Raw genomic sequence first — 18,596 nt, 5'->3', positions numbered from 1 at the left:
TATATATATATTTATTCTTGAGTAGCTAAATACATTCACTGTGTTCACATAAAGTCCCAATGAGGTACATTTAGGTTTGTGATTGTAACATGACAAGATGTTCAAGGAGCATGAATTACTTTTGCAATGCACCATCAATTTAGGTTAATTTCATTATACTGCATCTTAGGTTTCATAATACCTTTGAACTAGTGACCTTATAAATGGAGCTCAGGTGTACAGAAAACTAAACTTTTCTTGAATGTTTGCCTGATCCAGTTTTTTATTTTTTTTTGCTGCCTCTTTGTTGCATTTGCCATAATCTTTGTATTGTTAAGATAACTTTATGAGCATAAATTTAGCAAACAATCCACTTTCTGGATTGTTTTGAGGCACATGTTTTAATGCCTAAATGCCTGCTTTTGTAACAGAACAAATACATACAATTAGGCAAGTATAAGGCTGCCTAATAACACTTAATGCAAAAATTATTTATTAACATACAAAACATTCATTTTGCCAAGTTAAGCTAAAATATGAGACCACAGATGATGATAAATTAAGAGTCGCTTGGGAGCTGTGCAGCAAGAGCCAGCTCTCTGAAAAACAGCTGAACATCCCATCACTGTAATACATTGCAGAGCCATTTTTATTCATTTAAATTCTATTAGTTCAAAATGCTGCTATAGGACTACTTAGAAAAGATTTATCAGATTTATTTTCTACAAATTTACACAGTAACACTATTTTTGGACGGGTTGTTTTTAAAGCATTTAACAAATTAGTAGGTAAAATAAAGGTTTTAAACTGCAGCTGCACAATCACTAAAAGTGTTTATGTCAGAATCCAATGTCTCCATTAACACTGACTAGTTGATTAACTGTGGGAACTGCCCACTGGCAGGTAATGCATTCACCAGGTCGATAGTAATGGCTTTTACACAAGAGTGTCACTGGCAGCACAGGTAATCTTACAAAATGAACACACTGTTAGAGAACAAGCGAGTTGCTAGATACAGTACATGCTTTGGTGAAGTTAAGACTCACTTTCTTGTAAGAATTTTTACTTTTAAGCTTTAAAATGTTGAAGATTATATACTAAGTAACCCTCACTAGTATGAATTTATTTACTTCAGCAGAACCAAACATAAAAATACACCATAGACAGGATTCAACTGTCCTATGAGTTTTCAAAGTACACTTTAAACATCACCTACTGTACATGCTTGTATAGTAACTTAAAAATAAAGACAAACCCATTTTACCTAAACAGAATTTCATTTCAGAAAAATCCAGCTTATCCCTTATTACTTTTTCAGATAAATGTATACATTTTCACTGTAGAAGTCACATGTTAGCTTTTTTGTTCCAAACATACCCTGGAGGAAAAAGTGTGTTACCATGTTTTTTTCCCCTCCAGCTATTAAATGTAATACTTCACTAGGCACACTGGGTTGAAGATATAAGGAGTAGGTGACATAAACACTGAAGAAATTAACATCAACCAATCTTGTTTGGAGACAGTAAAAAGAATACATTCCTGGGAGGACAGTTATCTGTTCAAACAATGCAGTCAGAAGGAATAAACCACAAAATCAGGCTATTGTTCTTCTAAAGTGCTTCGCAGGTTTCCGACAGAGTGGAAACTTCACAACATGGATCAAACATTTGTATTCTTAGCATGAATTAATTTGTTGAACGTTTCATTTGTAGCATTCATTCGCAAATATTGTTCAATAACAAACAACCTCAACATGTCATTAGAATGAGTTTGGAACAAGTCCACCCATGAACTGTTTTAATTTTTACCCAGGTACTGTTCTGTTTCTGTTAATATTTTACATCTTCACAGGTCTGTGGGTTTTCATTGTTTGTCACTGAGATAGATCCAACAATATGTTATTATGAGAACAGTAAATCATCTTACAGATTCACAAAGATATATATGTGAGAGAAAACAGACATAATCAACTGGATTGAGCTGTTTCTCTGGACAGCTCATGCATTATTTGGTAATACTGCAGTTTTGTGACCTGGAACTATCACAAGCACACAGCAGACGCTGTGGCCCAGATCTCGATTTATGTCCCAGGTTTTATATAAGAGCCCAGCAGGATGAAGATCTCCACCTTGAGATTATATCACGCTATACGAGTGGAATACAAAAATCTTGAAATTAGGCACTGGAAAACCATGCTAAGCATGCAGGACGTTGACGAAGTTCATTTTTTCCACATTTTATGTTACAGCCTTATTCCAAATTGTATAAAAGTTTATCAATTTCCTCTAAATTCTACATACAAGTTCCCAATTATGACAGGTCATTAAAGTGTTTCTGCATAGAGATGAAAATGAATTTTGACTACTAATAACCAGAAATTCTAGTAAATATGATGTACCTTTTATATATGTATTTACACATATGTATATTAAGCTATAAATAAAAAAATATTTATTATGAACTGATGTTGCCCAAATGCTGCACTGTTGCAGCTGTAGTATAGACTAGGTGACCATGTTTTAATTTCTAAACATGAGCACACTTTTCACAGTTATGAAGCACTTCAGTTATACTTTGTTACTTAAAGAAGACTTTTGACCTTCATATATTGAGACTGTGACTTCTCTACATTCAGTTTTATGCTCCACTAATCTGGAACAGACTTCCATAAAACACTCAGCTCATTTAAATCAAGGCTGAAACCTCCACCTGTTTAAACTTGCCTTTGATTAATAACCGGATTATTGATCTCTAGTGTCACATCAGTGCATCTTTAATAATTACTCTTTTGTAGCTTAGAGAATAAATCTGTAAAAACAGCAGCTCACTTTTTAAGCCAACCTGAACACAAATTAAACAATCTGAAGTTATATTGAATTTTATAATAAAACTAAAAAGCAGCAGTCTCACATAAGGCACTTTGACGCTTTAAAACTACACTCTCGTTTTGTAAACACGAGCAGCAGGACTTCCCACTGTGTGTTCTGACTATGAACAGGTAGGCTGAAAGAAAGGCTGTCGTATCCCATGCATCACATCGGGCAATTTAAGTACGGTAAGCCTACTTCTTTTGTTGTCTCCTCAAGACAACAAAAACATTTTTATCAATCAAAGGAAGCCACCTGGATACCCTGGACAGAACATGAAACGTGGACATGTCCAAAGAAAAGAAGACATTTGGTCACCTTTGGTAGAGGTTTGGACTTTTTTCTTTATTTCTTCTTTTTTTTCTTGAAAAGAAAATTCATTTTGGTTATGTATATGTTTGGAAGAAGTGCAACATGTATATGGAGCTATATTTTATCTATGTATGTCTGTATAAATATATTAGACTTTCCAAGAAACCAGGCTCATTATTAAAGAAAAAACAATGTAAAGAAAGCAGCAGCCTGTTCACACATCAAACGTGCCTTATCAGCAGAAAAAAACAAATCCTCATTAGGCTGCTGCTGTTTCCTTTGGGTAATTTACAGAGAACAGAGGTGCCTAAATGCCACACTGGTGTTTGCTTAGGAAGAAGAGGCTGGGGTCATTTGATCAGCTGACTGAAAACAGCTTGTTGATAAGAATGTTGTGCTGCATGATGGCCCTCCCACAGTGCACACCTAAGGCAGTTTGGCTCTTTAACCTGAAACAGCTGATATCTCCATGGCTGTATCAGCTCCTCATCAACTTTGACCTCCAATGCTCTCAGGTATGTTTACGTCGGTAAATGGTACAAGCAATTAGGTGCACTGGAAACAGTAGGGACCCCACTCCCATGTACAAGCAGTCAGATGATGAATACATCACCTACAGTTGATCTTCATTTTAGTCTGGGGTATGCTTTCATTGCTTTGTGTTAGGAGCCACAATGCAATATTTCTGAATGCACAGCAAGAATTGCTGGTAACGATCAGTACAGTGAAAAATAAGCATTTTCACTGCCAGCAGCCAAGTTAGGTAGAAAACTTTAAAGTTTTCTACCTAAAACTTTAAAGTTTTAGGTAGAACTTTAAAGTTTTGTACATAAAGAGACAATAAGACTTCCTCACTGACTGTAACATCACAGTATCATGAGCATAAAAGCATAACAGTTGAATATTTATTCAATTCAGAAAATTTGATACATTTGTGCTTGTCTTATTTGTGAAGGGAAGCACGCCTAATGGTTTAAGTATACTGTCACTGTTCTTTGGTGCACTTCAGAAGGCTTCAGGGAGTTGGTGTACAGAAGCAGAACAATGTTGCACTGTACTGAGTACTATAAGAACTCCTTACTAATTTAAGGGTGAGTGCACTTTTTCAGAAAAGCTCCTGCATTTACTTCTAAACTAAAAATTGCAATATTGCTCTCCCTGTTTAAAAATAGGATATTTTTAAATAGGTCTTAAAAATATTGAATAAAATTCTGCAATTGCATTGTCCTTCTCACAATCCCAGTTCTTGTATAAAAAACAGTGTTTTCTGTGGTATTTTGAATTTTACATCTTTTATCATATATATAATATGGCTATGTTATATTTCAACTGCCCTTTTGTGCATGAAATGGAAGAAAATATATATTTCTGCCATTCTTGTGAAAAAACTGGAACACTTGTTAGGACTATTACTTCAAAGCATTGCAAAACAAAATTATCACTTGACCCGGTACTCTTTAGTTCAAAATTAAATATTGAGTTCCTGTTTTTGTGGAAGATCTCAAAGGCCTCTGTGTGGCACAGCAGTGACTCACAAGAGGTTCCATGTTGTTTTGTGCTGGAGGGTTGGATAATGTCCGAACTGCTCACCCTGTGGGCGGCGGAAGTTTCTCTATCACCTCTTCTTGCAGGCCAGGCTGAAGAAGATGCTGCTTGGTATTCAGCTGACAGCACAGCTCTTTTATGTTCTTGCGCTACTTTATGATAGCTCTATGAAAATTTTATTATATTGACCTTTTTGTCGCCCATATGTTTTATGTTTATTTGTCAAGAAAAGTGCACGGAAGCTGTTGGAGTGAAATTAAAAAATACCAGAGCTGTTTCTTTGCTCATTTTTTCCAGTAGCTGACACTGTCACTTTGACCGCCCAAAGTAAATATCCCTGCCAATCAATAAAAAAGCTGTCATGGCACCATCGATTAGTGTAAACCTAAAACTGTTTGAGCCACCCTGGGATTCCTCTCTCCTCATCTTTGAGTCTTCAAACCTTTGTTAACATCTCAGTAGATTTTAAGCAGCACAGCCTCACACGGCAGGACACTGATGGATTGCTGAGTTGATGGAGAGATTTTGCAGGTGAGACAGCTCCAAGCCTTTTATCCAATGCACTTTCCAGGAAATCCATTTGATAGCTTGCTCTTTGCTGTTTGTTCTCGTGAAGATGGGAACTTTGTAAACTTTAATAGAGGAGTCGGAGAAGGGGACCCAGAGGCACATCTAGTTGTAAAGAATTGGGAGATATGGGGAAAGTGACAGCTCCAACATAGATAACATAAGCTAACCCTGTTGGTGTTTATTTTGTTGTTAATCTTGGCTTTTGGAACACCAACAATTGCAGGCAATGAAATCACACATTTCAAAATGGGGAAAAGCATCCCTGTCTTCTTCCTAGCAGCAGTTCCTCAACAGGCCTATTAAAATGACTAATTAAATGGTAATAATTAATTCAAGTGAAATCTAACCTTGAGAAAAAAAAGATTCACAGCCGCACAGTGGTTTTTTGTCACCACGCCTGGTGATTACCACCAGCAGCCATTTAAATTGTCCGAAGAGAAATATGCACAGAGCGGAGCACGGCAGGGTGGGGAGGTAAGAGTAAAACACTTTCAGAAATGAAAGGCAGTGATCTGGACAACCTTAACTCATAACTGTTCAGGGAATTGGCTACGGTTTCAGGTGGGCGAAGTGAGATGAGTCAGAACTAATCCTAAGGTGAAGGAGCTGCTTCTCTTTTGCTGAACCATGGCAGACAGGGGACGCCGGCAATATGGGGTCGAGAAACACAGCTTAAGCCTCTCCGTGCTTGTAGAAGTCACGTCAAGGGACACCAATACAACTATGTAGTCACTGGTCTGTAAACGGTGAAAACAAATGCTCAGTGCTCGTTATTTTGACATTTTTTTGGATGCGTCTCTGTCTTTTTCTCCAGTCATTTGCCTATTCAGAAGCAGGGAATTCAGTCCATGCGATTTGTTGGGCATGGATGAGTTTAAGGCCAATGTGCAGCTAAAATGAGCCAATGTAACACTGTATACAATAAATTACACTTGGGGCAGGAATGGAGTGAGCTCAGTGGACACAATTCCTTCTTACAAACCCACCTCTCTTCAATTACCACCCGGGTCTGTGGAAACAAGGCTCTGTGTGGGTGATGGCACACACCTTGGGAACTGTCCATGTGTGATGGAGCACTAACAAGCAGGAGTTACAGTAGCATGTGGCCAATACATGTGATACTGTTATTTTCAGTGAAAGGTTATCTGGCCACAGGTCACTATGCACTTCCTTGCAAAAATATTCATACCATTTGAGTGGTTTTACATGGTGTCATCTTACATATATATATTTTTTTTGATGTTATAGACAGAGCATAATTGTAAAGTTGAAGAAAAATGACACATTGGGTTCAAATATGTTTATGAACAAACATATTGGAAGTATGGTTATCTAGACAATTACTTTTTTGCAGATTCATTTTTGCAATATAGCTCATTCTCAATCAGATTGGATGAAGATTGCCTGAACTAAACAGCTATTGTCACATCTAGCAGATTTTCTACTTAGGTCATTCTTTATTTAGCTCCATCCATGTTTCTATCAAACCAACCAGCATTCCTGTCAAGGCTGAACAAAATCATCAACAAAGATTTAAGCTGCCACCACCATATTTCACCCAGTGGAACGTATGTAAAAGGCTATGTTTATTTTAAATTTTCTGCAACACAATATTTTTTTTTTTCCAGACCAAAAAGTTCAATTGGTTTCAAGCAACATTTGTGACTGCATGGCAAATAGTTTTCCCACAGAGAGATTTTTTTCTCACCTGAAATGTTGATCTCTACAAATCCTCCAGAATTACCAGGGGCCTCTTTGACTGGGCTGCATATTACTGCATGTGGTTCATTCAAAAAGATTTTAAAATAAACTTTTGATTCCATTATTCTTAACCACTTAGGATTGTACATAATTTCTTAAAATGTAAGTCACAGTGACAATCTATCAAAGAAAGGATTTCTAAACGCTGGAGTAAAAAACAAAACAAAAAAAAAAACCCTACCCAAAGAGTGTGTACTTTTTTTCTTGCCCAACAAAAAGTAGACCTAGTAACTAAATGGTTGATGCAATCTTTTGGTGGAAACAGAGCAAAATATTTCCTTTGGGAGTTAGTGGGGGAAAACGCAAGCCAAAAGAAGTACTATTTCAGGTCACCTGTAAAGACTGAGCCAAGCAAAAAGGAATATTTCTTCAATTCTATAACTGCTCTATCTGGGCAACGGTCTTCTGGTACTCTTCCAGAGAATACAACTAATTTTAGCAATATCCTAAGTGATTAATGCACAAGATTGCCTTTATGGCTGGATGAGTGGATGGATCATTAACAACTGAATACAAAAACCATATATGTGCCTATTTGAGTGCCTGTGGGGTTTTCAATATGTCTTCTCTGTAGAATGTTGCAATAATCCAATAAAAGATCTGTCTCAACATGGTGAAATGCTGAGGGGGAGATGGGCATTTTGCCTGAGGGGGTTCTTCCTCTGCTGTGAGGTCTCTGCTTCACAGACAGCACACCAGACAATCTGTTACTGCCTTTTTTTCTGTTTCACTCTTTCTATCTTTCTTCAATCTTTCTGCAGTTCCAACGTCTCTTTTCCTTGTCTTGCCAACTGACTGGACCTTCTTGTTCCTAATTTAGAAAGCAGTTGTGTGGTAGTTACCCAAGCTACCCCTTTCTTTGTCTGAAAGCTTGTGATTGCCTCAGCAAGTCTGCTTTGATACCTGTAACATTGTGCACACCTTCTGCAGTTTTCTCCCTGCAGCAGCAATAACCCAGCTCAGGCCAGTCATGTGTAGTTGTTTTCAGAGATGGATAAGCGATACACTCAAAAGCCCAAGGCTTTAATTATACTTTCTGTCCTGAGTATCATAAGCAAACAAGCACTCATTACCTCAAAGTGCTGATGCACTTTGTCTTCACTTATAAAGCAGTACTAGGGTCCAACTGATGGAGACAGACCATCACCCAGACCCAGTGACAAGGCAATGCAGAGCAGAAGCTTTCAACCCCAATCCCTTGGCATATATTACGTAATAGTCTAGTAAAATATTCATGGTACACCATGGGGATGGAATCCTGGCTGCTCTGAACTGCTGAGCAAACATTTCTCCCTGAGCCACACAAACGCTGTGTGGAAGATAAGGTAAAACCCAAGAGGAAGGAGCCGAAAACCTTTTACAAATGTTAAGATGGCAAAATTATGCAGGCGGTATGTTATGGTAAATTAGGTAAATATGAAAACATGATGAGAAAAATACATAAAGTAAGTGAACAGAACAGAAACAACATATGCTGAAATATACTGTAAACTCAACAGCAGCTTCTAACCATCTCACAGAGATGTATCTCAATTGATCAGAACAACAAAACGAAGTTATTCAATTCAAGAGTTAATATTATAGATTCATTACATACAGTGATATGTTTGGAGTCACCATTTCCAATCATTTTTACAATTATGGCTTATAGCTAATGGAAACTCAAAATTCAGTTGCTTGGAAGATTAAAACATTACATAAGACCAATTAAAAGGGATTTTGAATACAGAAATGTAATTTTATGTCTTGGCCTAGAAAATCCATAAGAATTGTTTAGTGGAGTCATTGGCAGCCTTCACGAGGAGGATATGCCACAAAAGGTCACAATTAAAGAAGATGGCTGTTAACAGGGTGCTGTGCTATGCTCATTAATGCAAAGTTTTCTTGGAAAGACCTGACCTACAATGGTTGCAATCCTTTTGTTAAGCCAATTCTGAACCAGTTATGATATTAGTAGCATGTTTTCTTCAGCTAACTAGAAAAGGGACTGGGCTGTTGTTTGGTGAGGTAAAGACTTCTTTTCAGATGAAGAGTGGAAAGGCTCATAATCTAAATTGCTTGTGATCCTCTGGGAAGTTTCCAATAATTTGGAAAGTCAGGTTATCTGCTTTGATTGGTTCATTTCTTTTTCCTCGAGCCCTACATCACTGCAGTCTTCTATTAGGGAATAGGAGAGCATTTCTATCTGATTTCATTTTTATACAGGACTTTTCACCTTCTCACATTATATGAAGTACCAAAAGTTAATTAACTATGTTATCACTGAGCTAAACTTGCCAAATCACAAAAATGAAAAAAATAAATAAATCAATTCAGTATTGTCAAAAGCCAATGAGAGACACCAGATGCAACAATGGAGATTAGCCTGGAGCTGCTATTAGCAACCTGGGTTTCCTTAACACCTCAGCAGTGTTAGAAACCACGCTGCAATGGTGAAGTAATTAAGAGCCTCAACAAAGGATTGAGCGCATATAATGTACTCTCCATGGACATAGGTAGCAATAGATAGACATTTCTGCATTAAAATGATTTTTTAAGTAATCTTCTAACTTTCTGAATTGTGATGTACCACTGCTGTAGCTTTCTATGCTGCCAGAAAAATACATAGCATCTTTAACTTATAATTAGAGATTGACAAAAATATATCCTATTAAGCTTCTGTTTGACTTTTTAAGCACTTTAGTCAACAGCATGTTGTTTATGTGGCTTATAAACAACATTTTGACTTACAAGATCAGAGTTTTCACAGAAAAACCCCCAGAATGTGTTCATTGTCCTTCCAACTAAGGAAGGACAATGTCTACTGTTCTACAGGGCGAAATTTGATTTTTTAAAACAAGACTGTATATCATCCGTTTGTCAACCTTTTCAGTGATTACCTCTATTTCTCACTATGCCTCTGGAGAAGTGCCAGAATATGAGTATAATTTTACTCCCTGGAGTTTCTGCATTTCCATCAGCAGAGACGGAAAATGAAAACCTGGTCAAATCATGATAAGATCTGTCTAATTTGCATTTTAACAATAATACAATAGCAAAATATCTTGGGGTTTCTTATTTTTGTAATTATTTAGTTTTGCAAATGGATGCTTTGCCCTGAAGCATTGTCAGACACTTGCAGTACTGTTTGGGTCTCAAGGAAGAAAAAAAAGAAAAATCAGCAAATTATCTATTGATGTTAGATCCTCGCTTTTAGCAAGATTTACCTTATCTGACAAATTATTAGTGTAATCATACCAAATAAGACTTCACATAACGCAGTTAAGTAAATGCAAATTTAATGCAGGGAAAACAGGATGATGGATAGCAACATTAACCATGCTGGGAATACTGAATGAATTTTATTCAATAATAGGCTCTAACATTTCTTTTAAGGTAGATTTGTATGAATATCCAACATCATCTTGTGATGGTGGAGTCAAGTATTGAGATTATTTAAAATATAAGCCCTGAGTTGTTCCTTTCACTTGGGGCTACTTTTTGGGGTCCATACAAATTACATTTCCATGGCTTCTTGTTTTCCTATCAGTATGATTCAGAGAAATTTGTTCTGCCTGAGTGTAGCACATAAGATGATGAGTAGAGGCTTTTAAGGCATCCATAGTCTCTATAGTGTGTATTTAATATACCAGAAAGATGATGTAAGTATCATAAAAACAAAGCATCACCATTTTTATAATTAAAAGTTCTTTTTTTTCTATGGTGGTGTGTAAAGTGAATTGTGTTCTCTTTAGCTCTGATGATGGACGTTTATGACACTTTTGTCAAATCTTTTGTCAGACTGTGTCTGAATTAGCAGCTTATTTTCAGATTTATTTGTCACATCCAATCAAACCTTTCTGCTAATTTACAGCAAGAATTAAATGGTACTTTGATGTGTTACTGTCGTCCATTGTCAAATGCAATAAAGGGATTTAAAATTTTTAAACTTCACTAAATAAAACTTTCTTGTAAATATGTGCTCTTTCTATTTGGATAGCATAATGTATTGTTGTTTGAATTGGATTTTTGTGCAGTTTTAAACGTTTTGTTTTTCATTTCGGGATTTTTTTGGGAGGAGAGGAGTTAGTTGTGCGTGCAGACCTCTCATAGCCCATGAGTTATGGGTTGAACCCTCCTGCATAAAAAGCCTTGCCACCATATGCTGTCCATTATGTAGAATATTTAACTCTAAAGACCTGAGGTGTATTATGAGATTTTGTGTGTCCCTTGTCACAGGGTTTTAGAGTTTCTGAAAACTGTGTCAGGGCTATTTTTGTGGTCAATCTTGACTTTGTCACTACCTTAAAAAGAACACTGGTGGTGCTGCTGTGTTGTTGCTTTTCAGTGATTTTGTGTAAAGAATCTTATAGGCAGATTTTTTGTGGCAGCATAAAAAGAAACTTTCAGTGGGGTATGAGTATATGTAAGAGAAGACTTGACATGTATCACAGACTGAACTTTCAAACTTGTGTTTTTAGTCAGATATTTTTCTCGCACAGCTCTGCACTATGTGACAGTTCCCATGTGTGATATACCGCCAACTTCTTTTTCTCATCTTGTTGAAGATAATTAGACTGTGCATTCCCATGATGGCAGGGATTGTGTGACGAGTTTGAGCATGCTGGTAGAAAAAGACAAGCATAAATAGTTCATCCTGTGATTTCGGAATAAGCAATAAGGATGTGAGGGCGTAGAACTCATTCTAACCTACATGTGACATATCAGTCGGGCTTTTCTGCAGTGCACCTGTAGCATTCACCTTCCTGCTCTCTCTTGAGCTGTAAGTTGGCCCTTGAAAGGCAACAGAGTTGAATCAATGTCACAGCAGGCGATTCAGGTCTTTTCCTCTATAGGGCCCTTTGGGAAGTAGAAGCTTGCATGAATAGAGCAAATGGTACACATTGTGTTGATTGTTGTTGCTCACCAGTAGAAGCTTTGAGTATTCTCTCTTGTCTGGGCTTTTTCACTAGATGCTCAACCAAAAAGTGATCCTTTTTACTGATCTTGAGCACTCAAAGACATTCATTGTGGATAAACAATGTTCGCCAGGTTTTTGGGATTTTTTTTAGTTTTGGATGTTAACATGAAAATGACTCAAAAAAGTTGATTATTCCGTTTGCTACGTTTGCTCATGTCATGAAATGGTGGTGTTGAGGTGGTGAGGCAGACGCGGTAGACCCAGGATGCGATAAGTAAATGATTTTAATGATGAATGTCCAGTGCAACACAGTCCAACATGGTCCAATGCAAACGGGCAGCACGGCCGAGCGGAAGCCAGGGCTCGACGCCAGTAGCAACCATTAAACAACTGACGAGACGACGGACTGACAGACTAGACGCCAAAAGAGACGAGGACCCGACAAAGACACAGACACACAGGTGACACTAAATACACATGAGGTAATTAGGGAATGAGAAACACCTGGGAGTAATCGAGGGGAGACAGGACAACGAAGAGACTCAAGAAAACAGAAACTCGAAATAAATACACAGAAAAACACAGATCATGACAGCTCATACATAGTTGCATTAGAGTCATTGATCAAAATGGAGAAATGTCGGGGGGGAAGTATGGAAGTCAAACAACAAGCACAAAAGACACATCAAAAATGAGAGAAGCAGTAACAATATCACATTTGGTAGACCTCAGACAGAAAGTTGCCCTTTACCTCAAATTCAAATTACTATCCAATGCACAAATGTAAAAGCTTTCCCAGTCTACCTGTATTTCACTATATGATTATTGTGACAAAAACTGTAATTTAAAGCGCAAGAAATCTTGCAGCTTTCAGAAAAAATGCTGTAATTTCTGCTTTGATTCTAACCAGCATTGTTACCCAGATCTGCATGGCTTTCCACCAACTATACCACCAGAATAGCATATATTATAGTGCAATGGGTCACAGTTTCCTGCATATAATCAATCCAAGTTGTACTAATGAGGGTTAAACTGCAGTACAGTAACTGTCAAAGCACTATTCCAAGAACAAATACAGACACACCCAGTATTTGCCCACCTCTTAAACTCAATCTGTCCACATTCTTCTTATATGTGGCTGGCTCTAAAAAGTCACTTCATGTTAATGCTGAATCTGTGGTGATGTAAGAACAATACAAATCCTGCTACACATTTAAACAGAAGTGTTATGATTTGTGGCTAAGAAGTTGGACCAAAATGCAAGCTGGAATCCAGAAGTAAATGATGAAATACATTTAAGGAATTTAAAGCTCAACTTCCAAAACCTGGGAGGACCACACCAGAAGCCAGGGAATAAACAGTCTGGGAAACATGAGGCAAGCAGAAGGAATCAGCATGAAATGAGTAAAAGAGAGGTGGTTAAATACTAGGTGGCAGGGGTGATGGAACAATGGACAGACTAATTACAAACTGAACTCAGGTATGAGGGAAGAGCAGAAGGCAAGCTGAGGGAGAAAGAGAGAGAGAGAGAAAAATGCCACAGGGGAGCAGGAGGAGAAAACACTAACAAAAAAATAAATAAATCTAACCACAAGAATAAATAAACAAGACATAAATAATTGTGGTGTTCTGAATAAAATAACTAAGAAAAGTCTAACTAAATTAAAATAGACAATGCGGATTTAATCAAACCTTAGATCAGGCAAAAACACAGGCAACAAATAACCAAAACTAAAAATCCAGAAAAAGAAAAAATGCCAAGAAGCTTTTACAAGTATGTTTTTTTTCTCACATGATTTTGGGAACTGACAGTCTAACAGGAACCCCCCAGACTCCCACCTCACAGCTTCAGTGTCCCATTGTGACATGCTCCCCCTGCGTGTCACACTGACCGTGGTAGGGTTAAATAAAACATCTATAGACATCAGCAGACATTTTGCATTGACATAAAACACATCAAAAGTTATATCTTCTGTAAAAGGACCCATTTTCTTACCTGATAAACTTCTGTTGGTATTGACCTTTGACATCATTTTGATCTATCTGTCTTAATGAAAAGATTCAGGGTATTTCTTTTCCTCACTAAAATTTCCTGCTTAAATTATTTTAGTAGTAAAAGTACTCACTATGTTGTTTTTATTTCACAATGTGTCACCAATAAGCACTCAAACATCCATTGAATTCACCCGTTTCTAATAAAAATGTAGAAAACACCTCATGTCTGTCACAATGACAAGCTCCCAAATAATGTAGTAACACATGCTACATCATCAGAGATACAGGGTCAAGAATATCTGCTTTTGAGAGTGTGACTAGAAAGATTATGTTTTGTCAGAAAATTCAATTTCAAACCTACATTAAAAGTATTAAAACATATTGGCTTTTTTAAACTAAAGATCTACCTTTAAAAATTATACCATTATAATTTTAATGCATCAATATATTGAAAGAGTATTGCACAAAAAAACCATTAAAGTGTTATAGATTCATTTTATATATACTTCCTCAGATTTCATAAAAAAAGATCTTTCTAAAACGAAGATCTTTCTGATCTTTATGGACACACTTAGAAATGTGATTTTAGTTTCTAACTGGGTGGTCAACAATCAAGTTAAAAAATGCCTAATTCCAGTTACCAGCTAATTCCTATATGAAAGACAGGCTTTCATAAAGTTGTGAAAACCCACTGTAAATTACATATGCAGCACTGAAAATACCACAAGAAAATACTGAAAAAGTAAAAGGCTTAAATAATAGAAAACTGACCTTAAATAGCCGCAAAATGTTGGCTACCATGATTGACACAGAGCTGGCGGAGGCACCAATCACTCCAACCACTCTCTCTGGCTTGGTGATGATGGGTGGCCCTCCGCTGAGACACTTCACATCGGTTGAGTCCTTCTCAATCAATGCTTGGACAAATGTCAGCGACTGTTCCAGAGCATGGGTGTCCCGAGAGCACGTGTCAAGGATGCGGGCCCCCAGAGTAATATTAGGCAGCAGCTCATTGTCGTTATTAATACGATCCAGGGCAAACAACATGGCCTCCAGCCTATGGATCCCTTTCTCCTTCTTTAGCTCTCCGCAGGCTTTGCCATCATTCCCTCTTGCATGGACAGGGAAAAGTCCACCCAGAGATATGTCTCCATCGATGCGTATTGAGTTGAGGTGTGTGTGGCCTGGCATTTTGGGCTTAGCTGCTGAGGTGATCAAACGACAACAACAAAGAAGTAAGAGCCAGCTGAAAACCCTTCTGTGGAAACCGTTCCACAGTGTCCCAAAGCCTCCTTGTAGAGTCATAATGAAAGGCTAAATCTGCATTCAAATACAAATTCAATTCCTTTGAAAATGACAGAGGCGTTCATACATATATCCCACACACACATAAAAATGTCCTGGAGGTTAGTTGCAATGCTTTTCAGAGTGCAGTTGTCTTCAAAAGTCTCTTCTCATGGTTTCTTGCTTTGACACAAAGTCAGTAGCTCTAATTATGCCGTTTCGCTCTGTTTATCTACTTTCTTTTCTTCTCTCTTTGTGTTTTAGTCCTTGCTTGCACCTGAGAGTGGAGGATGCATGCAGCAACTAAACAGTACAGAGTGTGCTGAAGCAGAGTCTACAGAGACTGCTCTCATAAGGCAAGAACAAAGATGGGAAGCTTGCCTCTCTTCTCTGGTTTTTCCCGGAGCACACAATTATGTTTGGCTTTCTTCTTGGTGTGCCAAGCTGATAGAATGTCACAGTGGCGTCCACTTTGGGTTCCTGCAAAGACAGAGGGGGGACACGATGAAGAAAACAGCAGACAGTAAATTATGGGAATAGGTAGAAGAGAGAGAGAAACTGGAGTTTCATTCACATTGTTCCTGTTAAGATGTGTTTGCTTGCAAAATGGGTGTGAGACAAGCTGTTCTGTCATGCTCTCTTTTTCAATTGTAGTCATATTCAGAACTACACAGTGCACTGGCATGTGGCAGCAAATGCCTGAGTCTTTTTTTCTGAATCTTTAATTTAAAGCAGAAATAATACCCAGAGCACTGCACAGGAAATCTGCTTTATATTGTGTCCATGCCTTGGCTGCTTTCAATGCAGTGCACTGAATTATTTCTATGTTTCTTGAGCATAAATGATTTGTTGCTTGGCACACATCCATAAGCGTCATAACTGCACACTGGTTTGTCTCCAGAGTCTTTTACCGAAAGATTATGAAGTGCAGCATGAAATTAACAGGATATAACACTGATAATTTAGAAAACATTCCTCTGTGTACATAACCTTCTGTTAGTCAAAAGTACATTTTCTACTTGTGACGACTTGTGGTTATGGGTCCCAAGTTTTTCATAATTACAATATTTTGCAAACATTTTCCAACCCCTTAAACATTGCTGTATCACAAAACCAAACTTCAATCCATTTAGATGAAAATATATTCTTCTGTTTAAAATAATCCTGTAAAAATATAGCCTTACATTCAACCAAGAAAATGTTAGGACATAAAAATTGTTCAAAGATGCTCTCATTACTGTCTGAGAGAGCTTGAGCTATTTTGCCAGTAAAAATGGGTAAAAGTCTCTAGATGTGCAAACCAATAGAGTCCTGAAAAACTTGTTCAAGTTACAGCAGCAAATGTTGGTTTCACAAAACATTCACTCCTGGGCCTAAGTACAAGTCCCATGTTTACTTGACATTTTTGAAATTGAAAAAAAACCCATGTATGGCTTTACTTACACTTCACATTTATGGAAAGGGGCCTAGCTGCAGAGCACAGGGAGAATATCCACAAGAAGAATGTCATCCAAACTTGTCATGTGACCCAGAAACACATTTACAGCAACCTAAATGTGTGTTTGTAGTACATCTTTTGTTTCTCTCAGAAATTAACATTATCAGACACCCAAAGATCCAAAAATGTTGTTTAAAAAGAAACAGCAAGCAAAAAAACTTTTTAAGAAAACATTGTTTTGTGTTTGTAACTGATGTTATCGAGAAACTTTAAAAATATGAGTCTAAATAGCAGACACTGATATATTTTTCTTTCATAATCTATGTTATATGGGTATAAATACATAATTGAGGTGCAAATAACATTTCAGTTGTATAAAGCTGTGACACAAAAAGCAGTCTGGAAATCAGGGCTCTCAAATAGTAGTGATTGAGACAACAATCCTTGTATTTCTGTGACAAATGGAGGTCACATGTTTCCTGTGGAGTTCCTCTCCATTGTTTACAGTTAGATGCTCTGACAATGTGCTACATCAGTTTGTGCATTACATGAAATTGCAATGATACATTAATGTCTGTGGTTTGTAAGAAGTGTGAGAATACTTTTACGAGGCGTGCACACATTCAAATATGCAAACAGTACCTTAAATATGCATGTTTACGTGTACATCTGGGTTCTTTGCAGTTTCGCACTAAAACAATGATGGATCTGGATATAATGCGAAAAGTCTGTGTCTATCCATTTCTTTCCTAATTGACCATTACATTCAAACACACATCTGCCAGGCTTCACCTCTGTGTGCTAACATACAATCCCCCTGCTGTGGTGTGGCCGGTAACAGAGGACACAAGGGGCACAATTTCGTTCAGGATGTTGCACTACATTGCACCAGCTGTCAAACGCATCACTTTGGAGTTGTGATATTTCGCAATTATTTTAATAAAGATAGAAAGACTCTGACTGGCTGTAAGGACTCCCTAATTGCAAGGTTGTTTTTTTTTCTATAACCTTGAGTGTGCGTTTGTTCAACTAGACCTCTGAAGTGGAGGCATAAAAAGATTTGCTACTACTCATACTCATGTGTCTTTGCTTTCTTCAACTTTGGACACTGAATTCAAGAAAAAAGGCCCAAACAAAGTGCCAACAAGTTTCCTCAAAAAAGTATCCTTTCGTGAGCTGCTTCTCACAACCAAAAGGAGATATTTATATCACTCTTGCAGAAATCACTCTCCTAAAACAAAGCATTCATAATGGATGAAAGCCTAGCAGTCTCTCATTCCATCAGCACCATTGAAGACAAGGACAGGATATGCATATCACCTAGAAATTTACGAATATATTGTTGGAAATGAAAAGACTAAAAGTAAACTGAGAAACATTTTAGAAGGAGAGTAATGATCATGGAGCAACTTCAGTTTTTTAATCACAATTTAAAAAAGCATGTATTTGACAGGTGCCATAAGAATGAAAAAAGCCTTGTTCATTACATATCTTGAACTACACCCACTTGCTAGTTTATTAGTTATTCCCTGTAAATACCAGGGAGAGCAATCTCAAGTCTTCATTCCATGGATTTAACACTGTCTAAGACATTCTTCAGAGATGTTTTGTACATATTGAGATGATAGAATAGTGCTGCGCTGATTTTAGATCTGGTGTGTGTGGATGATGTTGAAGTATAGTAAACTCATTGTCATGTTGATAAAAACTGTCTCAGATGATTTGAGGTGTGTGACATTGTCTATTAACCTGCAAGTGTAATCTATAAGAAGGTGGAGCAGCAACAATACTCAGTTAGGCTGAGGTATTAAAGCGATGCTCAACTGATAACAAGGGGCATAAAATGAACTTAGAAACGTCCCGTCTGAACATTCGTCTTTTCATGTTGTTTACAGCAGATTTTACCTGTACCATCTGCACATTGCTTCTCAAATCAGGACACACT

At 37.4% G+C, this 18,596-nt stretch overlaps 1 protein-coding gene across 2 annotated transcripts in view; it reads right to left on the bottom strand.

Moving 5' to 3' along the window:
• LOC116729561 (metabotropic glutamate receptor 4-like) overlaps positions 1-18,596 on the bottom strand; it is a 189,970-nt gene that overhangs the window by 107,071 nt on the left and 64,303 nt on the right. For both annotated transcript variants that reach the window (XM_032578302.1, XM_032578229.1), the window contains exon 2: positions 14,701-15,693. In XM_032578302.1, coding sequence (XP_032434193.1) covers positions 14,701-15,234 — 534 coding nt within the window. In that variant the 5' untranslated portion in view covers positions 15,235-15,693. The remainder of the gene's footprint in view (positions 1-14,700; positions 15,694-18,596) is intronic.

Source organism: Xiphophorus hellerii, chromosome 1, assembly GCF_003331165.1.
Source record: "Xiphophorus hellerii strain 12219 chromosome 1, Xiphophorus_hellerii-4.1, whole genome shotgun sequence".
NCBI lineage: Eukaryota > Metazoa > Chordata > Actinopteri > Cyprinodontiformes > Poeciliidae > Xiphophorus > Xiphophorus hellerii.
The sequence above is the reverse complement of the archived record's forward strand: the minus strand, read 5'-3'. Positions and strand labels throughout refer to the sequence as shown.